This window comes from Oreochromis niloticus, linkage group LG19 (genome assembly GCF_001858045.2).
Source record: "Oreochromis niloticus isolate F11D_XX linkage group LG19, O_niloticus_UMD_NMBU, whole genome shotgun sequence".
Lineage (NCBI taxonomy): Eukaryota > Metazoa > Chordata > Actinopteri > Cichliformes > Cichlidae > Oreochromis > Oreochromis niloticus.
In genome coordinates, this window is record NC_031983.2 from 18,157,382 (window position 1) to 18,173,714 (window position 16,333).

Below are 16,333 nucleotides of genomic sequence, written 5' to 3' on the forward strand. Positions count from 1 at the left end.
TTAAACTTAAGTTGCAATCGCCTTAATGAAAAATACTTGTGAGCTGGTGGGAAATTGCTGATTGTTCACTTATTATGTCATTTAGCTTTCTAAAGCTTTCACCGTTGCTGAAATGAAGTCTGTAGGTTGGGGGTGGGGGGTACACTTGTGTTGTGTTTAAGTGGGCTAGTTATTCTGATTGCAGTTGAACACTACACCTGCAGCCTTCAGCCAAAGTGAAGGAACTTTTTATACAGCCATAAATCATTGTGTGAACACTTCACTACCATGATAACCCAGACAGTAATAATCTCCAGCATCTACTGCCTGAATATCACTGATGGATAAAGTGTACTGAGAACCAGATCTACTGCCTTGGAGTCAAGATGGAGTTCCTGAGTTTGGGAGGCTGTCCAGGTTTCTAAAGGTACCAAGTCCAGCAACTCCCTGTGGCACTAATGGTCACAGTCCCTGACAGGCTTGGCTTTACAGAGTCAGAAAACTATTGGCAAATTACTTTGAAATGAGAACTAAAATGATGTGAATCTTGAGGAAAAAACAACAGAAAATATATCAGGTTAAATCAGAGAAACATGAACATCACAAACAGAATTAAAAACAAACAAATAAAATAACTCTCACCCTGACTCAGAAAGCCAAACATTATAATCAGAGTTACTGGAAACATCACTTGACCCTGACCACTGCTGAGAGTAGAGCTTCAGCAGTTACACTGTGACCCAGTGTTTTCTGTTTTTGTTTTAAGTTTTATTCTGGGAATTGTGGCTTTCTGTCTTGTATTTCCTCTTTTAAAACACCCACGTCCAGTGTTCAGTGTTTTGGGTTTTGCTTCATTGTTGTCTTGTCTAATTAGGTTCAGCTGTGTCTCCCTCCTGTGTGCCATTTTCTTGTTACCTTGTGTGTATATTTAGTGCGTGGTTACCTCTGTTCTTTGTCGGAGTGTCTGCGTATCATTCTGTGTATCATACCTGTTGGTCATCCTGTTCATCTTCCCCAGTGTCTCTCCAGCTACGTTTCCATGTTTCAGGTTGTTTAGTTTTTAGGTCTGCAGATGTCTGTGAGCACACAGAGCAGAGATCTGAGCAAGAGCAAATGCCAACAACTCAGCGAGAGGAGCTGTTATTATGTGTGTCAATGGATAATAGCAAACACTGAAATACATTTCTTGCACACAGCAATGGATTTTGTTCACTCAAATTAAACTTTTCTTCGCTCAAAATCATTTTCTCCTCAAAATGCAACATTTGCGCTTGCAAAGTTTTTTTTACGTGCGCTCAGAACAGAGGCACAAAAACAGACGCCATAGCCATCTGCCGTGACTGGTTGGGGTGAGGGACACCTTTTTAAATGGTAACTGTAACAAAATACATTTACTCATATTTTGTATTAAATATGTGATGCCGGTACATGTATTCAGTTACTCCCCAACACTGGAGGCCATAAGAAGATTCTGTTTCTGTATTGTGATGAGCCTGACGGAAACTCTTCAAATAAGCCATTCCTCTGCAGATGATCTGTTAGCTGTTTGACAACTACTCTTTCAAGGATTTCTGATATGAAAGGAAGCTAAGACTAATTAGCAAAGACTGCTGAGTCAAGAGAAGGCTTTTTAAGTAACTGTTTAACTACTGCCAGCTTGAAGGCCTGTGGTACATAGCCGAATACTAGAGACAGGTTGATCATGTTTAAGATTGAAGCATTAATCAATGGAGGGACTTCTTTGAGCAGTCTTGTAGGAATGGGGTCTAAAAGACATGTTGATGGTTTGAGGAAGCAGTTACTGAAGTTAACTCAGAAAGACCAATTCCAGAAAAAGTTTCTATATTAATATCAATGGTATTGAAAATAACTGTAGATAATATTACATCTGTGAGATGATTATGAGTATTTCTTTCTCTAATGGTTCAAATTTTATTTGTGAAGAAGTTCATGAGTCGTTTTTAGTTAACATTAAAGGAATGGTTGAGTCAACAGCGCTCTGACTTTCTGTCAGCCTGGCTACAGTGCTGAAGAGAAACTTAGGGTTGTTCTTATTTTCTTTAATCAGTGATGAATAGAAAGATGTTCGAGCGTTACAGAGGGCTTTCTTATAATGCAGCAAACTAAAGCTAAATGATGATCTTCTAACTTTGTTTTACGCCATTTTGTCTCCAGCTTATAAATTATCTGCTTTAAGGTGCGTGTTTGAGTGTTATAACAGCGAGTCAAGTACTTTTGATTTGAGGATCTCTTTTTCACATGAGCTACAGTAACCAGAGTCATACTTAGAGAGGAGGCAAAATTATTAACAAGATGATCGACCTCTGTTGGAGTAGCGTTCAGATAGCTGCTCTGCTCTGTGTTGGTACAGGGCATTGAAGATGATAACAGTGAGTGACTATTTCAAAATTCCCCAAAAGAAGTGTAGATGAGTATTTAGTGCTTGGTGAAGTTACTGTGTTCAGTGGTCTGTGTCAGAGTTTCTTCCTCGTCAGCAGCTGCAGTCAGTTCCTGCTGTAACAGCTCAGTGTCTCTGCAGTCTGACTGAGGAAGGTTTTTGTACGACTACAAATCACTGTGTGAAAACATAAGCACTGTTTATTTCATGGAAACTTTGACAGTAGTAAACTGCTGCATCTTCAGCTTGAACTCCACTGATGGTCATAGAGAAGTCAGAGCTGCTTCCACTGCCACTAAATCGAGATGGTGTTCCTGACTGAAGCGTTTTCACATATCTTATTAGGAGCTTAGGAGTCTGTTCAGACTTCTGCTGATACCAGGCCATACCCTGATCACCATCAGACCATCTGTAAACAGCTCGGTTGGTCCTACAGGTCAGAGTGACAGTGGATCCAGGAGTAAATGTCACTACTGGAGGTTGAGTCACAGTCACCTGACCGCTGCATCCTGCAGACAAAAACAAATCATTCATTTATCAGCAGAAATCAATGAGAGGAAAAGCAGCACATCATGTTTGAAATGTTGCTGAGTGAATGAACCTGTAAAACAGCAGCAGGTCAGCGTCCAGATGAGGATGGTGATGAGAGTCATGGTGGTTGTGCTTTCTGCTGTGTTGACTGACAGATGTGAGTCCTGCAGTGTTGAACTCACAGGACTATAAACCTTCTCAGTTCTCTGGAGGATCAGCTGATGATGCAAAGCCTCCTCTCTATGGAAATGATGTCTCTCCTCTCAACACACTGAGGGCAATGTGGGCACAAAGTCAGAAGAAAAATTGATTGAATTAATACCATTAATAATTTCATGCAGTAGAGAAAAACATATTTGGAAACATATTTACGTATTTTTAACACCTGGATTAAAATGGCACTCTGGTTTGTATACTTACTTTTGATTTTGGTATCAACAAATACAGGATACCTGTATAGTGTTCTGAAGTATATTATCATAGTTTCACATTTCATGATTTTTTGAGGCATTTCTGGTTGCTGTTTTAAACAGTGTTTTGTGTGTTTTAAAAAATTAATATGAGAAAAGGAATGTGAAAATTACGTTTTGTCGTTCAGTTCTTAATACTAAAACTACAGTAATGATAATTATGATTTAAATTCATTAAATAATTTTAAGTCACTTTAGTAAAATCATTTTCTACATTTAATAAGGTGTACTGTGATGTTTTACTTGAAAAAAAGGTTCATTTTCAGTGGTTAGAGGTTTGTTCAGAGTGCAGGAGGTTTTTGTACGGCCACTTAATGAGTTTGTATCACTGTGGAGGACTTTTGGTGGAGGAACCAAACTCATCGTTGGCTGTAAGTACCAGAAATTTCTAATTTTTGATAAACATAGTATTTATTAAGCATTTAAAACAAATCTATTAAACAGAACTTTGATCAAATTCAGTGATTATTATTGATTTCATGGCAACATTTTGGAAGAAACTTTTCTTAAATCAATATTCATTGGGTCTTTTAAGGAACTGAACTTACAGAAAACAAATTTTGATGTTCTTTTTTGGTTCATTTCACTTTAAATATTATCTGGTTACAATATTAAAAGCTGTGATAGTGACGTTTTAGTTCACTTTGATTTAAAATGTATTTTTACTCATGAATTATAAAATAAAAACAAATATTGAATTATGTTTTGTCGAGTTATATTAGAAAAAAAAGCAACTCAGTATATTCAGATCAATTTTGTGTTCATGGTTGATCAATTTTAAATTAAGTTTAAAGGAAGTGAAAGAAACAGATGTGAAGTTTTAACTGTATTCTCATGAGTGCTTTAGCTTTGTCGGTTTCAAATAAGAAAATTATCTCAGGGTCAAGTTATTAACTATAGCACATCATGAAAAAATAAAGGTTTGATCAGTAATCACTGACAATATATTTATTCAGATGTTTGTACATTTGTATCTCTTTTTTCGGTTATCTTCAACCGTTTCTCCTCCAGCGGGTGTGGTGAGACCCACCCTCACTGTCCTCCCTCCATCCAAAGAGGAAGACAAACAGAGTAGTGCCACTGTGGTGTGTTTGGCCACCGGGGGCTTCCCCTCAAACTGGAATTTGGGCTGGAAGGTGGGGGGCACCAGCACATCCTCAGGGGTTTCAACCAGCCTGGAGGTCTTGGGGACAGACGGCCGCTACAGCTGGAGCAGCACCCTGAGCCTCTCTGCAGACCAGTGGAGGAAGGCGGGCTCAGTGAGCTGTGAGGCCAGTCTGAGTGGACAGAGCCCCGTCACTCAAACCCTGGACCCTGACCAGTGCTCAGAGTAGAGCTTCAGCAACACTTCCTGTCTGCATATGATGTGTTTTATAGTTTGATGAAGCTACACGTTTCTGCTGTCGCGATATTTCTGCAAACATTTGACTTTCTATTGATGTGCATGCTAAGTATATCAGCTAATATTATCCATGTTGACTTTAAAACCATGGTGTAAAAAAAGTAAAAATCACAAAATAAAATCACAGCTTAAGAAAAATCACTTTTGCTTTGTTCTTGGGGAGAAGCTTTTAAAAGCTTATTTGTGTGCAAAGTCAGCGATCACTGTTGACCTTTGAAACAAAAGATGAAGATACCAACCAAAATCCAGCTTTGTACTGGTGAGGAGTTGGAAAATAGCCATCATGGCGAATGGAACTTTGTCTTATATATTGCGAAATGTAAAGTCGCTACTGCCCTGCTACAGCTGAACTTTCCACCTCCCAAACACAACTTTAACACCAGATTACAACCCTGTGGTAGGAAACTGATAAAACAACATTTTCATACATGAAGCACAATCATTGTTTAATTCAAATCAAAGTAGATGAACTTGATTTAAGTTAAAAACTGTGTACAGATACTGGGTTCAATATTTCATTACTAAATGTATTTTCTGTGCATGTTTTTTGATTAAGACTTGAATTTTGAGCCTCTAAGCTCATCCAGTCTTGTTTTCTCAAGGAATTAATACTGCAAAAAATCTGACTCAAAGTATCATCAAAGAACACCACATCTTCTCTTGCCTCTCTTTGTGGGGCAAACTGTAGAATTAATATTAAAATTTTATTAATCAAATTTAAAACCTTTCATGGCCAGGCTGATGTTTATGCATCACGACTGCTAACAGCATGTTATTGCAGTCAGTCTTTTGAGGCTGTAGCAAATACATTGTTCTGCAATTTCTGCCCATTTTAGTTATCCTGATCATGTGGCTGTTTAATTTTGACCTTTGCTGTCATCAGTTACTTGCATTTAAATATGTATTTATGTATGCTGTGATACAAAAACTTATTTTATAGAACTTGATTTAATTTAAAATGTGAAGCGCCTTATATGTTGCATATTCTAAACAGTGTTACTTAATTTAAAATATTCTTGATGAGGTGATCAGGAATGAATAAATATTTTAGTTTCCACCTCTGAACGTGGACTCAGTGAACCAGTGATGCATGTCAGAGTCTGTATCAGAAGCTGCAACACTGCAAATAGTAACTGAGGGAGGTTTTTGTACGACTCTGTATCACTGTGTGCACTGGTCTACATATGCTCCCATACAGTAGTAATCTCCTGCATCTGCAGCCTGAACTCCATTGATTGTCAGAGTGAACTCAGGCTCAGATCCACTGCTGCTGAAATGACTCGGAGTATCAGGTTCACGGCTGCTGATTTTGTAAAACAGCAGTTTGGGAGGCTGTCCAGGTTTCTGTAGATACCAGCTGAGATCATCATCAACTCCTTTACTGGCTGTACAGCTCAGAGAGACCCTCTCCCCCAAAGCAGCAGCCTTAAACACAGGAGACTGAGTCACAGATGAACTGGCATCTGATCCTGGAAATTAAAATATGTTACTTTGTTAAAATGACAGTGTGATGTCAAGTACAACATAACAGAGAATACACAGAACCACATCACTCATCACCTTGAAGTCTGAGCATGATTGTGATCAGCAGGGGAGTCAGCAACATCATCATCATTATGATTAATCTCACTGTCAGAGACTCTGCACAGATGTTTCCCGCTGGTTCTTCTTAAACTGGTTTAGGATCAGTGAAGCGCAGCAAGCATTCAAAACAGAACCTGCAAACAAATACCTGTGTGTGTGTGTGTGTGTGTGTGAGAGAGAGAGAGAGAGAGAGAGAGAGAGAGTGTGTGTGTGTGTGTGTGTGTGTGTGAGAGAGAGCAAGAGAGAGAGAGAGAGCTGGAGGGAGTGGCGGGGTTTGGGGGGATTGTTAGATGCAAAGTGAAATAATCTGTCAACACTGTTATCAGTGATCATCATCTCAGTAGTTTATTACAGAATCAAAATCAATAGATATGCTCATAGAGCGTGACAATGTTTAGATATTTTTCAATTTTTTCAGTAACAAAAGATCAGGGATGTTTGTAATTTTTCTAACAAACAGCAGGATTAGTGTTCATCAGTGGTTGTTTATTAAACTTAAGTTGCAATTGCCTTAATGAAAAAGGCGATTGGATGATTTGAAATTGCTGATTGTTCACTTATTATGTCATTTAGCTTTCTAAAGCTTTCACTGTTGCTGAAATGAAGTCTGTAGGTTGGGGGTGGGGGGTACACTTGTGTTGTGTTTAAGTGGGCTAGTTATTCTCATTGCAGTTGAACACTCTACACCTGCAGCCTTCAGCCAAAGTGAAGGAATTTTTTATACAGCCATAAATCATTGTGTGAACACTTCACTACCATGATAACCCAGACAGTAATAATCTCCAGCATCTACTGCCTGAATATCACCGATGGATAAAGTGTACTGAGAACCAGATCTACTGCCTTGGAGTCAAGATGGAGTTCCTGAGTTTGGGAGGCTGTCCAGGTTTCTAAAGGTACCAAGTCCAGCAACTCCCTGTGGCACTAATGGCCACAGTGCCTGACAGGCTTGGCTTAACAGAGTCAGAAAACTATTGGCAAATTACTTTGAAATGAGAACTAAAATGATTTGAATCTTGAAGAAAGAACAACAGAAAATGTATCAGGTTAAATCAGAGAAACATGAACATCACAAACAGAATTAAAAACAAACAAATAAAAAAACTCTCAGCCTGACTCAGAAAGCCAAACATTATAATCAGAGTTACTGGAAACATCACTTGACCCTGACCACTGCTGAGAGTAGAGCTTCAGCAGTTACACTGTGACCCAGTGTTTTCTGTTTTTGTTTTAAGTTTTATTCTGGGAATTGTGGCTTTCTGTCTTGTATTTCCTCTTTTAAAACACCCACGTCCAGTGTTCAGTGTTTTGGGTTTTGCTTCATTGTTGTCTTGTCTAATTAGGTTCAGCTGTGTCTCCCTCCTGTGTGCCATTTTCTTGTTACCTTGTGTGTATATTTAGTGCGTGGTTACCTCTGTTCTTTGTCGGAGCGTCTGCATATCATTCTGTGTATCATGCCTGGTGCTCATCCTGTTCATCTTCCCCAGTGTCTCTCCAGCTACGTTTCCATGTTTCAGGTTGTTTAGTTTTTAGGTCTGCAGATGTCTGTGAGCACACAGAGCAGAGATCTGAGCAAGAGCAAATGCCAACAACTCAGCGAGAGGAGCTGTTATTATGTGTGTCAATGGATATTAGCAAACACTGAAATACATTTCTTGCATGCAACAATGAATTTTGTTCACTCAAATTAAACTTTTCTTTGCTCAAAATCATTTTCTCCTCAAAATGCAACATTTGCGCTTGCAAAGTTTCTTCACGTGCGCTCATAATAGAGGCACAACCCCCCCCCCGCCATAGCCATCTGCCGTGACTGGTTGGGGTGAGGCACACCTTTTTAAATGGTAACTGTAACAAAATACATTTACTCATATTTTGTATTAAATACGTGACCCCGGTACATGTATTCAGTTACTCCCCAACACTGGAGGCCATAAGAAGATTCTGTTTCTGTACAGTGATGAGCCTGACGGAAACTCTTCAAATAAGCCATTCCTCTGCAGATGATCTGTTAGCTGTTTGACAACTACTCTTTCAAGAAATTTTGAGATGAAAGAAATCTAAGACTAATTAGCAAAGACTGCTGGGTGAAGAGAAGGCTTTTTAAGTAACTGTTTAACTACTGCCAGCTTGAAGGACTGTGGTACATAGCCGAATACTAGAGACAGGTTGATCATGTTTAAGATTGAAGCATTAATTAATGGTAGGACTTCTTTGCGCAGTCTTGTAGGATTGGGGTCTAAAAGACATGTTGACGGTTTGAGGAAGCAGTTACTGAAGTTAACTCAGAAAGACCAATTGGAGAAAAGGACACTAAATGAACATCAATGGTATTGAAAGTAGCTGTGGATAATATTACATCTGTGAGATGATTATGAGTATTTTTTTTCTCTGATGGTTCAAATTTTATTTGTGAAGAAGTTCATGAAGTCATTACTAGTTAACGTTAAAGTGCTGAAGAGAAACCTAGGGTTGTTCTTATTTTCTTTAATCAGTGATGATTAATGTTCTAGCGTTACAGAGGGCTTTCTTATAATGCAGCAAACTAAAGCTAAATGATGATCTTCTAACTTTGTTTTACGCCATTTTGTCTCCAGCTTATAAGTTATCTGCTTTAAGGTGCGTGTTTGAGAAATATACCACGGAATCAAGTACTTTTGATTTGAGGATCTCTTTGTCACATGAGCTACAGTAACCAGAGTCGTACTTAGTGAGGAAGCAAAATTATTAACAAGATAATCGACCTCTGTTGGAGTAGCGTTCAGATATCTGCTCTGCTCTATGTTGGTACAGGCATTGAAGATGATAACAGTGAGTGAATTATATTCTTAAATTTAGTTACAGCACTTTCAGAAAGACATCTACTGTGATGAAGTTTACTCCCCACTGCTGTGTAATCAATTATTGCACTTAGAAAAGGATTAGACAAGACAAGGTTTTCAGGAAACACTGTTAAATGTCCAGTTTCTATGCCATATGTTAAAACAAGATCTAGAGTGTGATTAAAGTGGTGGGTGGGTTCTTTTACATTTTGAGAGAAGCCAATTGATTCTAATAACGGATTAAATGCCTTGTTGAGGCTGTCGTTTTTAGAATCTACATGAATGTTAAAATCACCCACAATAATTATTTTATCTGAGCTGAGCACTAAACCAGATAAAAGTCTGAGAAATCAGACAGAAACTCTGTGTAAGGCCCAGGTGGATGATAGATGTGAACAAATAAGACTGTTTTTTGGGGGGGGTTTCCAGCTAGGGTGAACAAGGCTAAGCATCAGGCTTTGAAATGAATTAAAACTCTGTCTTGGTCTGTGGTTGGTTAATAAGCTGGTGTGGGAAATTGCTGCCACATCGCCCTCTTCAAGGATTCTTGGGGGTGTTGATTCATTTAAACGAACATAATCATCCTGCTGTAACTCAGACTTATTCTTCCTGCTCTTTAATACAGACCTGGAATTGTCTTCAGCAGGACTACATCAATCAGGCATAACACTTGCCTGATATTGGTTGGTCCCATTTTTGCTGCTAAAACAGCCCTGAACAGTTGAGACATGGACTCTATTAGATCTCTGAAAGTGTCCTGCTGTATCATTCAATTCCTGTAAGTTGTAAGGTGGGGCATCCATGGATTGTGATCCATGTTTGTCCAGCGCATCTCACACATGTTTTGTTGGGATTGATATGTGGAGAATTTGGAGACAAAGTCAACACTGCAAACTTATTGTTGTGCTCCTGAAACCGTTTCGGAACCATTTTTACTTTGCAGGAGAACACATTATCCTGCTGAAAGAGGCCACAGCGAATAGGGAATATGATTTCTATGAAAAGTCTGCTACAATGCTTAGGTAGGAGGTAAGTGCCAAAGTAGAATCCACATGGATGGCAGGACCCAAGGTTTCCCAAAAAGATCACACTTCCTCCTATAGTGAATCCTGGTGTTCTCCAGTTAAGCAATGCACACACATGTTATTTAAAAGAACATGTGATTAATCAGACCACATTCGCATGCCCATTGTTGGCCCTTTTAGTGGTGGGCACCCTGACTGGTCTGTGGCTATGCAGCCACATACACAACAAACTGTGAGATAAGATAAGAAGAAGAGATAATCAGTGTTATTCACTTTCCCTGTCATTGGTTATAATGATATGCCTGATCGGTGTAAATACAGACCTTCTTACAGTCCTTTTGCATAGCAAGTAAATAATACCTGTCTGTGTGTGTGATGGCTGCAAATGCAGTCACACTAAATGAAAAAAAAAAATATATATGGAAAAGAAAAAAGTGAATTACAGTGTTTTCATCTGCTGACAATCAATCAAGTTTTTTTTAAGAAAAAAACAAAACAGGAACATGGCTTTGGTGTGCTGGCAGAACATACTACCTAAACTTCTATTAAACTTCTTTTTTCTTTTTGTCACATGCACATGTTTTATCCACATGACATAACCCAAAAAAACAAAGAAGGAACCTGGTGTCCAGTGCCAGGAAAGGTTATTAAGTCTAATCTCATCATGATCTGATGATGAGATCATGATTCCTTACATATGACAGACTGACACCCACGACAGTCAACATATCATGAGCTTATTGCGATAACCACAGCTTGTCCATTTGGTACTTCAGGTTTTGTACTGACAGAACTACTGATACAGCAGCACTCCGAGGCTTAGCCAAGAGAATTGGTTGAAAGTAGATCTGTGGTAATGCAAAGATCAGAGAGGCTCCAGCCCAGGGCATGACTATGAGTTTTAAAGAAAACTTTGTGTGAGAGAAAACACTGCTAAAAAGTGTTGACAACTACAAGTTAAAGCTTCGTTCAAGCTTTAATGATCTTCATGGGACGATATTGGGAATATAAAGCTTAAAAAATAGAAAAACAAACAATAAAGCCTTAATGCAATGTGACTATTAGGGGAATGTAAAAAAGAAACAAGAAAGCTGTGAGCTGGTGGAACCAGATGTTTAAAAATAAATCCTCATTTAAAAAATTCCCCCAAAGAAGTGTAGATGAGTATTTAGTGCTTGGTGAAGTTACTGTGTTCAGTGGTCTGTGTCAGAGTTTCTTCCTCTTCAGCAGCTGCAGACAGTTCCTGCTGTAACAGCTCAGTGTCTCTGCAGTCTGACTGAGGGAGGTTTTTGTATGACTACAAATCACTGTGTGAACACTTCAGCACTGTTTATTACATGGAAACTCTGACAGTAGTAAACTGCTGCATCTTCAGCCTGAACTCCAATGATGGTCATAGAGAAGTCAGAGCTGCTTCCACTGCCACTAAATTGAGATGGTGTTCCTGACTCAAGTGTTTTTGCTAATTTTATTAGGAGCTTTGGAGTCGGTCCAGACTTCTGCTGATACCAGGCCATACCCTCATTACCATCAGACCATCTGTAAACAGCTTGGCTGGTCCTACAGGTCAGAGTGACAGTGGATCCAGGAGTAAATGTCACTACTGGAGGTTGAGTCACAGTCACCTGACCGCTGCATCCTGCAGACAAAAACAAATCATTCATTTATCAGCAGAAATCAATGAGAGAAAAAGCAGCACATCATGTTTGAAATGTTGCTGAGTGAATGAACCTGTAAAACAGCAGCAGGTCAGCGTCCAGATGAGGATGGTGATGAGAGTCATGGTGGTTGTGCTTTCTGCTGTGTTGACTGACAGATGTGAGTCCTGCAGTGTTGAACTCACAGGACTATAAACCTTCTCAATTCTCTGGAGGATCAGCTGATGATGCAAAGCCTCCTCTCTATGGAAATGATTTCTCTGCTCTCAACACACTGAAGGAAACTTTGTGGCACAAAATCAAAAGAAAAATTGTTTGAACTAATACCATTAATAATTTTATGCAATAGAGAAAAAACATACTTGGAAAAATATTTACGTATTTTTAACACCTGGTTGAAAATGGCACTCTGGTTTGTATGCTTACTTTTGATTTTGGTATCATAAATACAATCTACCTGTATAGCGTTCTTAAGTATATTGTCATAGTTTCATAATTCATGATTTTTAAAAGCCTTTCTTGTTGCTGTTTTAAACAGATTTTTGTGCATTTAAAAAAATAAATATGTGTAATGTGAAAATTAAGTTTTGTCGTTCAGTTCTTAATACTAAAAATACAATAATGATAATCATGATTTAAATTCATTAAAAAATTTTAAGTCCCTTTAGTTGAATCATCTTCTGCATTTAATAAGGTGTACTGTGCTGTTTTACATGAAAAAAGGTTCATTTTCAGTGGTTAGAGGTTTGTTCAGAGTGCAGGAGGTTTTTGTACGGCCACTTAATGAGTTTGTATCACTGTGGAACACTTTTGGTGGAGGAACCAAACTCATCGTTGGATGTAAGTACCAGAAATTTGTCATTATTGAAAAATGTAGTATTTATTAAGCATTTAAAAAAAAATCTACTAAACAGAACTTTGATCAAATTCAGTGATTATTATTACGTTGATATTTGGAACATTTTGGAAGAAACTTTTCTTAAATCAATATTCATTCAGTCTCTGAAGGAACTGAACTTACAGAAAACAAATTTTGATGTTCTTTTTGGTTCATTTCACTTTAAATATTATCTGGTTACAATATTAAAAGTTCTGATAGTGACGTTTTAGCTGACTTTGATTTAAAAAGTATTTTTACTCATGAATTATAAAATAAAAACAAATATTGAATTATGTTTTGTCGACTTATATTAGAAAAAAGAAATTAACTCAGTATATTTAGATCAATTTTGTGTTCATGGTTGATCAATTTTAAGTGAAGTTTAAAGGAAGTGAAAGAAACAGATGTGAAGTTTTAACTGTATTCTCATGAGTGCTTTAGCTTTGTCAGTTTCAAATATGAAAATTATCACAGAGTCAAGTTATTAACTATAGCACATTATGAAAAAATAAAGATTTGATCAATAATCACTGACAATATATTTATTCAGATGTTTGTACATTTGTATCTCTTTTTTCGGTTATCTTCAACCTTTTCTCCTCCAGCGGGTGTGGTGAGACCCACCCTCACTGTCCTCCCTCCATCCAAAGAGGAAGACAAACAGAGTAGTGCCACTGTGGTGTGTCTGGCCACCGGGGGCTTCCCCTCAAACTGGAAGCTGGGCTGGACGGTGGGGGGCACCAGCACATCCTCAGGGGTTTCAACCAGCCTGGAGGTCTTGGGGACAGACGGCCGCTACAGCTGGAGCAGCACCCTGAGCCTCTCTGCAGACCAGTGGAGGAAGGCGGGCTCAGTGAGCTGTGAGGCCAGCCTGAGTGGACAGAGCCCCGTCACTCAAACCCTGGACCCTGACCACTGCTCAGAGTAGAGCTTCAGCAACACTTCCTGTTTGCATATGATGTGTTTGATAGTTTGATGAAGCTACATGTTTCTGCTGTCGCGATATTTCTGCAAACATTTGACTTTCTAATGATGTGCATGCTAAGTTTATCAGCTAATATTATCCATGTTGACTTTAAAACCATGGTGTAAAAAAAGTAAAAATCACAAAATAAAATCACAGCTTAAGAAAAATCACTTTTGTTTTGTTCTTGGGGAGAAGCTTTTAAAAGCTTATTTGTGTGCAAAGTCAGCGATCGCTGTTGACCTTTGAAACAAAAGATGAAGATACCAGCCAAAATCCAGCTTTATACTGGTGAGGAGTTGGAAAATAGCTATCATGAATGTAACATGGTCTTATACATAGCTGGACTGGCCATCGGGCATACCGCTCATTTGCCCGGTGGGGCGATGGTAATTATTCGTTTTTATGGGCTGATGGTTTTTTGTTTTTGTTTTGTTTTGGGGTTGTTTTTGTAACGGTATAAACAGTGAAAGGTGGTGTATTGGCCAGACGCTGGCTGATGTGTAAAAATAACTCAGTTGTTTGGTGGTGGCTATGGCGGAGCTTCCACAGAGGCCAGCAGGTGGATGAGGGAAAGGGGAGGCAGGAGGAGGAGAGACCCGAGGCGGCCGCCGAGTGTCAGGTGAACTGAACTTCAGGCAAGAAGTTATGACTTGCAGTCTGTCTGGGTCAGATATAAACCAAGTTTAGGTGTATTTTATTTTCGTTGTGCTGACTTTTTACAGTCAGTTACAATAACTGGTACTGCGTACTAGCTAGCATGACGGAGATTCTATACAGCTGGGTGGGTGCTATGATGTTAGTGATAGTGAACTTTATTTTCTTCATAAGGTTAGTTATTAGAGTTGCCAACCATCCTGTACAAAACGGAATCGCCCGATATTCAGAGAAAATATTACGGATTTCGTATTGAGCTGAAAAGGAACACAGTTTGTCCCGGACTTCAGCTAGAATGGAAAAAACAAAACAAAACACAAAGCTGGAGTTATTCTGCGTCTTTACGCTGTCAGCTGCCTCTTCTTCTCTCATTCTCTCCCCCCTCCCTCTCCTGTTGCTACTTCAAGCATGAAACTGATCAATGATCAGCTGATCGGCTCTTCTCTCTTGTTTGTTTGTCTCCCACTTTGCGCCAGAAAGAGGAAACCAGCGGATGTCGTGCTAAACAACAGCAGCACGTTTAAGCTTGATCAGCTGTTATTAGAATTTATTTAATATTAATTTCTAGTATCACCTGATGTTTGCTGGAGCCACAGCCTTAAAGCTGCTGGTCATGATATTGGTTTGGATATGTAGTGAGAGGGAAACATGAAGATGAAACCAGGAGATGTTCTTACTGAATCATCAGAGCTGAACCAGGTTTACCTTTAATGTGACATGAATGAGTTGAAGGGAAGTTATGAACTGTTTCTGAGAGACAAATAACACCAGGATCCTTTTCTAAGTAGCTGAAAGCTGGTAACTGTGTAGGGGCGGGTCTAGCAAAGTTTTGCCAGGGGGCAGGTAGGGCATTAACAGGGAAAGGGGGGCACAAAGAAATACTTTTCTTTCTTATTCTCATTTAAAATGTCTTGCTTTTAACAAATAATTATCCGAATCTTACAACTACAGTTTTTATCTGATGTAGAATGTATAGAAATCAGACATATACCAACAAGTAGGGATGGGTATCGAAAACCGGTTCTTGTTGAGAACCGGTTCCCACTGTTTCAATTCCTTGGAATCCTTTGCCATTTTTGCAAACGATTCCCTTATCGATTCCAGTCGCCCCGAATGACGTCACCACGTTGCGGAGCGTCGGAGCGTACCTGGCAGGAAACACGGCGCCTAAGCGGCTCAAACGCTTAAAAGTTTGTTTATACTTTACGAGAACGGATTGTCATCCGTTCAGGGCAACTTGCAATACTTGCAAAGTAGATATTTCATTAAGGGAGGAAACACTACGAATATGCAAAAGCATTTGCTCACAAAACACGCGATGAACTTAAATGAATGTCTTTAATTCCGCTCCGGACTCGTGAATCTCAACCCAGCAGCAGCAGCGGTAACGTTTGCACGTCATCTCCCGTTAATGCGGCAGGTAAATAATCAACTAACAGTGCATATTATGTTAGCGCGATCTGCTTTATTACAAAACCTGCCATTGTGCATTTAGGTGACCATGATGAGACAGACAGAGTCTGGCTGGCGCTCGCTGGCAGTTGTCGCTGCAGTCTACCGGTAGCGTCTCTTTTCAGGCCCGCATGTCACCGAGCAGTGACTAGTTTGTGGTCAAAACCTTGCAGCCATTTGCCACAGCAGATGGTAAGTGAATGTGTTTAATTGTAGGCAGGGACATTACTGGATATTCTTGTGTAATTGCTACAGAATAATTTATGTTATACTTTGTTATTGCTACAGAAGAATATTTATTTTATTATTTTACGTTTACAATTTTCCCCGGGGACCCTGTGACACCCCACTGAAGAGCCATAGGCTGTGGATCTCTTAAGATCTCACTGTTGGGTTTGTAAGGCCATGTTACTCCTAAATTTCTATCTTGTTGAAAGAGAAGATATAAAACAGTTCTAAGCTAATCGACCTTAGTGTTCTCCTTTTTAAAAACAAGAATCGATAAGAGAATCGA

At 39.1% G+C, this 16,333-nt stretch overlaps 1 long non-coding RNA gene and 4 gene segments (V, D, J or C); 3 read left to right on the forward strand and 2 right to left on the reverse strand.

Moving 5' to 3' along the window:
• LOC109195905 (Ig lambda-1 chain C region-like) overlaps positions 1–16,333 on the forward strand; it is a 46,656-nt gene that overhangs the window by 9,679 nt on the left and 20,644 nt on the right.
• LOC109195815 (immunoglobulin kappa variable 1D-16-like) lies at positions 2,471–3,138 on the reverse strand. The segment is given in 2 exon segments: positions 2,471–2,886; positions 2,979–3,138. Coding segments are annotated over 2 exon segments (387 nt in total).
• LOC109195814 (uncharacterized) lies at positions 3,173–4,452 on the forward strand. Its single transcript, XR_003215371.1, has 2 exons — positions 3,173–3,314; positions 4,390–4,452. It is a non-coding gene; the product is annotated as an uncharacterized LOC109195814 (long non-coding RNA).
• LOC102076682 (immunoglobulin kappa variable 4-1-like) lies at positions 11,340–12,089 on the reverse strand. The segment is given in 2 exon segments: positions 11,340–11,847; positions 11,940–12,089. Coding segments are annotated over 2 exon segments (387 nt in total).
• Positions 12,506–13,883, forward strand: LOC109195879 (Ig lambda chain C region-like). The segment is given in 2 exon segments: positions 12,506–12,706; positions 13,352–13,883. Coding segments are annotated over 2 exon segments (450 nt in total).